This window comes from Helicoverpa armigera, chromosome 15, assembly GCF_030705265.1.
Source record: "Helicoverpa armigera isolate CAAS_96S chromosome 15, ASM3070526v1, whole genome shotgun sequence".
In the NCBI taxonomy this organism is placed as follows: Eukaryota; Metazoa; Arthropoda; class Insecta; order Lepidoptera; family Noctuidae; genus Helicoverpa; species Helicoverpa armigera.
Window position 1 is genome coordinate 9,407,303 of NC_087134.1, and position 6,118 is coordinate 9,413,420.

General features: G+C 38.3%; 1 protein-coding gene across 1 annotated transcript; it reads right to left on the reverse strand.

The window, feature by feature from the left end:
* Window positions 1-824: 824 nt before the first annotated feature.
* On the reverse strand, window positions 825-5,601 carry LOC135117871 (uncharacterized). Its single transcript, XM_064038272.1, has 3 exons — window positions 5,587-5,601; window positions 3,694-5,155; window positions 825-3,461 (listed from the first exon to the last, which is right to left on the reverse strand). Exons 1-3 carry the CDS (start codon window positions 5,599-5,601, stop codon window positions 862-864), a joined length of 4,077 nt encoding a protein of 1,358 aa, XP_063894342.1. The 3' UTR covers window positions 825-861.
* Between the last annotated feature and the right edge of the window lie 517 nt (window positions 5,602-6,118).

The following is a 6,118-nucleotide window of genomic DNA, read 5'->3' on the forward strand; positions in this document are numbered from 1 at the left end:
AAGCAAAAGATTTTTATTTCAAAGTCACTTAAGAACGCGCCCTCTATATTTCTTTAGGCGCAACACATAGCTAATTTGCATGTGTGAGTGCGACTCGTACGCAGCCTCGCATTATGAATCATTGACTTTCAAAGCTAATGTGTAGATGGAGCTTTACCTGTTTGTGTAATCATAACTTTGTACATATTTTCTTAAGACAGAGCTTTTTCAAGTTAACAATTTTCTCATAGTTCTGAAATATGTCTTATTATAGAAGCCACTTATTTAATACATTTGTGTGTTTATAAAGCTACATCGCGGCATCCTTTAAACGTGACTTGTTTGATTAAAAAAACAATAATTGTGCAATTATAACTGTATTTTTATGCAAATTAAATTGGTTTTAAATGCATGCAGTTTAATCAGTCTACGTGTGGGTATTAAATGATCTAGATTTCTTATTGGTCTTGACATTTACTGTAAAGTAATTACCTGCATGTGTGTGAAGCGGTAATGATATAGGAAATTGAATGAATCTTTCCTTGATTTGATTTTTGTGTATCATCGCTAATGATGGTGTTTATGTGTAATTTTGTAACATACATTTATCATAATTTTGACCAAAACAGGTGTGTCAAGTGTACGCCGGTACAGTTGAATGAAGATGATCAATCACCGTTTTATTTTTAAGTATGAACTTTGTTTTATTTATAAACTCATAAAATAAAAAGATAGTCTTAATAGCGATTGGTTAGTTGTAAGTTTCAATAGCCCATTGATTATTGAAAATAAAACTTTATAATGTTAAGTTCAAAACTCTTTATTCCTTTTCAACATTGCTCAAATATAACAAAAATAAATATCTTCAATTTACATCAATCATTAATAATGATAACCTGTCTTAGGGTCGAATCTTTGCTGCTGTTTCGGTCCACTGAAGTCTTCTCCAATAACCGTAGACTTAACATAAGTTTCAGGATATGAGGTCGATCCAGTACCTCCATAAATAGGTCTTACTGTACTTGGTCCTTGTGTAGTCTGTGACAATCCAGGATAAGAATCACCTTGGTCAGTTGTAATTGGTCTGCCGAAGCCATCTACTGTAGGACCGCCTACAAAGTTATCTTTAGTAGTTTGGAAACCAGGGCGATAGGTAGTTGAGTAATCTTGAACTGGTGCAGATGTTCTCGATGGCACGAAGGATTCTGGAGTAGTGCCTATATTTGAAGGTGATTCAGAAGAGGGGTAAGACTGTCTTGAAGGTCCATATTCAGGACCAGTGGTGCCTTGAAGATTAGATATTCCAGATCCAGGATATTGGAAAACAGGTTTATTGCCAGGTGTAGAAGATATTATATTAGTAGAATAACCTGGCGTTGAAGGACCATTTTGGTACTGTCCTTGGTAAGGACCGTATGGTGAAGACTTAGTTGCAGTAGTTCCAGGTTGAGATGGAATGAAAGTCCCTTGACTTCCAGTTGTTGGGAATGCTGTAGTAGTACTCGGAAAGCCTCCGGGACCTTGTTGGTAAGAAGATTGGTAATTACCATTTGACTGTGTTGGAGCTACTCCAGGAATTTGAGATGGGGCAGGATTTAATAACCCGGTAGAAAGATCAGATTTAGGAGGTCCATAATGATAGCCAGTATTGAAGCCACCATCATTTTGCGAAGGTTTCAATGACGAAGGAGAAGACGGGCCATAACCTTGGTTGTTATTGTACCTTGTGAATTCAGATGTTGGTGGTAGAACTGATGTAGTAGAGTATTCTTGAGAAGGCCTAAATGTAGAAGAGTAGTAGTTCTGAGGCGAGGTCGCTCCAGGGTTTGTAGACGCCAAATTGTAACCAGGAGTAGAAGGAGTTGTTGGGTAACCAGACCCTACATTTGAAGTCTTATATTCAAAGTCCGAAGGCCTCCTTTGTGTTGGAGATTGAGTACTAACAGGCCTCATGACACCAAAAGTAGATTCAATAACTTTAGCCAATGAACCATTTTGTTGAGGTTTCATTCTTCGGGGAGTTTGAGTGGTTCCAAATCGAGAATTTTGAGCAAACATTGGTGTGGTCGACTCGTAAGAATACCCTGGCGTTACAGTTTCTGAATATTCAGTCCTTTGTCCTGGAGTTACATAACCTTTTTGATTGACACGTTTGCTTTGATCACCTGTAACGAATTGTGGCCTAGATGTTTGAGTTGATTGATAAATTGAAGGTCTAGCAGTAGTTCCACTCTTTTGAGGAAGTGTTTTATCGGAATAAATCCTGTCATCACCAATATCTTGATCGGTTACATAATCTTGACCATCATCGTAGTCAGTGTAAGAATTTCCTGCAGGTGAGGTGACTCTTATGGTCATGAATGGTCTTCGGCTCGTAGATTGTGTACTGGTCTGGGGAGACTCATTAATGATATTCTCATTTTTATCGTAAACATTTGGAGTTATAAACGGTCTACGAGTGGTTCCTTGTACATATTGATTTCTACCTTGATCTGGTTTCCTAGTTGAAGATATTTCTTGAGGATTGAATCGTGTTGGGAAGGTGTTCTGTTCAAATTTGGTGTTTGGTTGCTGGTAATAGTACCCATTGTCATCTTGTTGAGTTTGTTGTTGGTTTCTTACTAGTCCGTTATCAGCATTGTTAATATAATCTGAGATCGAAGGAGTTTCGTTGTTTCTTTGAGATGATGTTGAAGTCTGTGGTAAGTTGTTTCGATTCTGACTATATTCAGTTCTTTCAGAACCAGGTGTTTTATCGTCTTTTATCTTTTGTGTCCTTATTTGGTTTGTATCGGTAACTATCGGCGTAGTGGCAGTACTGCTGGCATACTGAGACTGCCCATCAGAAAACCCAGGATTATTAAGATTAGTGTCCTGCCTTTTATCATCACCAAGACTGCCAGGTATAGGCTTTCCACTGATATCTACGTGAGCTCCAGGGTACTTTGTGTTGGTAACATCTTGTCGATTTTTCATTCCAAAAATATTACTTTGGTCGGTATTTCCATTTGCATCTACGGGCACAATATCCCCATTTGATAATTGAGGACGTCCGGTAGATCCTTGTTTTTTAATACCATAGTTGTCAAGTTTAGTTCCTGGCCTTCCATATTCATCTACACTTCCTAGTAATACATCACCGTTACCTAAAATTGTTTTGGTTGGCTCAGTTACCTGGACATTATTTTTGCTAGTGCCTCTGTTTGAAGAGCCATCATTTATCATACCTGTCGGTAACTTTCCGTTTGAGCTTTTTCTGCTATCAGTGATCAGACCGTTGCTGTTCAATTGATCTTGAGGAATAATTTCATCATATTCTTCGTCCACTATTCCTACGATAGGTTTGATTACTGCAGGATCCTTTTGTCCACCTTTGGGATGTTTGCTGTCAAATCTGCCCTTGTGTTTTTGATTTTGTGGCCGGCGGCGGTATGCAGGTCCTTGAAATTTATTGTCACCGTATTTAGCTTCATCATACGATCCTGAAATAAAGTTAATTTTATTAGAAGACATAATTACGATTACATTTAATACTGAACTTCTCAACAATAGACTAGATTGCACTTCTTGCACTATCAGATCATAATCTAAAGTACAATTGTACAATTTGTAACAATGCATTAGAATAATTGATTAATTATATGGATTTGCTTTTACTTCACTAGCAGTCGTACATAATATTTCTCATGAGAAAATAAAAGTTTATTTACTTACCATCGTCAAATATTCCGGCGAGTTTATCTTTAGCAGCTTGTTCAATAACCTTCTGAATGGCTTCAGGAATAGGAGGAGGGGTAGGCAGATGATCACCGCGAGGCTGGAAACCGTTCTCATCAGCCGTGTAGATAACACTATATTCTTTTCCATCATCACCAATGTATGAATACGATCCTTGAGCTTTAGTTCCATTATCTACAATACCGCTTTCATCGGCATGTATTCCATTCGAGGTATCAAAACTATATGAGTAGCCATTCGGAGTTCGTATATTCTCATAGTTAAGAATCACAGCGTTCCTATCAGCAGCAGCTTGTGGTCTTTCTGGGCGATAAACTCGACGGATAGGATAGGCTGAAGTAGATGATGGTACTTCTAGCAGAGCAGTTGTGCTAGAGACACCGTTGTAGTAATTAGAAGGAATGGTTGAAGGCGTTGATCCAGATACATCATAATTTTGATTGTTAGTAGGATATGATGGATTACTGCCAATATTGAGTTGTTCTTGGTTTGGGAAAGGAGATTGAGTAGTTTGTATTTCTCCCAAGTTTTGAACATTTATCGGCTGGCCCGAATAAGTTCCTTGAGAACCATCAGGATTAACTATGGTACCATATTGGTTGCCACCAGTTTGCAGATTAGTAGGAGCAGCAGTTGTTGAAGTGAATCCAGGCTGACCTGTATAAGTCTGTTGGGTAGGATATTGAACCGACCCTTGAGTGGCTCCAGGAATGCTTCCAAGTCCATAGACCCCATTTTGTCCTGGGTATTGATTAAGGCTTTGATTGATATCAGGAGCACCAGTGTATTGAGTTCCTTGCTGTTCTGCTATACCCTGTCCGGGATATTGTACCTGACCCTGGTTAACATCATACGTCTGATACCCTTTTCCAGGTATTTGAGCGACACCTCCCGGTGTGATTATATTTTGTCCCGGATATTGACTTATTGGCTGGTTAGCTAACTGATTGTTGGTGCCAGGAACAAACACTGGCTGAACAGTGGGCCCATAGGTTGGTGCTTGATTGATAGCATAGCCTGGTAGATTCTGAATATTCTGCTGTCCTTGAGGTCCAAACGGGATGTTGCCCTGAATTGGTAATCCAGTGACGGGATTGATAGGCAAAGGTGTAGTTTCAAAACCTTCAGTAGGCGGGTAGGTTGTTGTCTGCGAGAATGCGTAAGAAGTTGTTGTTGTCGGAAACTTATCTGGGCTGTAGTTAACTGGAACTTTAGGAATCTTATCCCCAAAGTTTACAGGTTCTCCATTTATTCCAATATTGGTTTGAGGTCCTAGCGGCCCTCCAGTTACGGCAGTTTCTAATCCTGGTTGTAAATGAGGTGGTTCCAATGGAGCATCATGACTTCCCAGGATGCCTCCAGAGAATTGTGCACCTGGTGGTGGAAGGTAGGTGCGATCCAGTTTATCAGCAGCTGCTAGGCCGATGGCCAGGGTTATCTGAAAAATACAAAGAAAATAACATTAAGATAATTATATGGATGATCTAGTTGTTCCACATAACTAGACTAAGAAATCACCCGGCCTCAATAATCGGATAGTCTCAGACACTATTCTGTACTAATAAATGTATCCTATTGTGTGAGATGAAGACACAATGAAGATACATTACTGTATCAATCCTTAATGACAGATTATTGTCGCTACGTATTGTCACTGTCGGAGTTAAGCACTTTCGTTTATTTCGATCTCATTACACTATACACTGCAGGACACAAAAACGTACACCAGAATTTTTTTTCACTTTAAAACAAAATGTAGTGTGTATGATCTAATTGAAAAGTATCTTTACTTTCCATTATTTACTTTATTGATTAAAACTTTTTCTATATTGAAATGGATTTCAAGTGAAATTATTATTTAACACCTACCAAAAGCCACTTCATCTCTGTCGTTGTATCCTCACCAGGACTCAATTGAGATGTGTGACAATCCCAAAAAAACAAATGATATTTATACCACCCACAAACCCATAATGACCATTTAGATGTTCGTGGGTACGTGACAGACAGACAGCGTGACAATCCTCTAATTGTTGCTGTCACTAAACACAAAATTATTAGGCGTATTTTTTTATTATTATTTCGTCACGTGGTAAAATTATAGGGCCTTGGCATTATGGCTTGTAGTGTAATTTGTTGGTGACAAATGTTTGCCCACGTTTTGAAAGTGACATAATGAGTTAGTTAAAGCTTTCTATTGGGGATCCTTTTGTTTTCATTTAGGAAATTAGAGAACTGTCTTATTGGTCCTTTAACATATTAACTGATACTAATAGATTCATGAGATAGTGCTTTAATTTCCTACCCCGACATTAAAACAAAATGGATACTCAATCTAAAGCTTTCCAGATATTTCACGTTTAGTAGTTGAAAAACTTTTGTTTCTTTGTTTGCTAGATTG

Coding starts and splice junctions, on each gene's coding strand:
- LOC135117871 (XM_064038272.1), bottom strand. Junction 3,462..3,693: donor CGCCGGAATATTTGACGATG/GTAAGTAAATAA, acceptor ACTTTATTTCAG/GATCGTATGATGAAGCTAAA.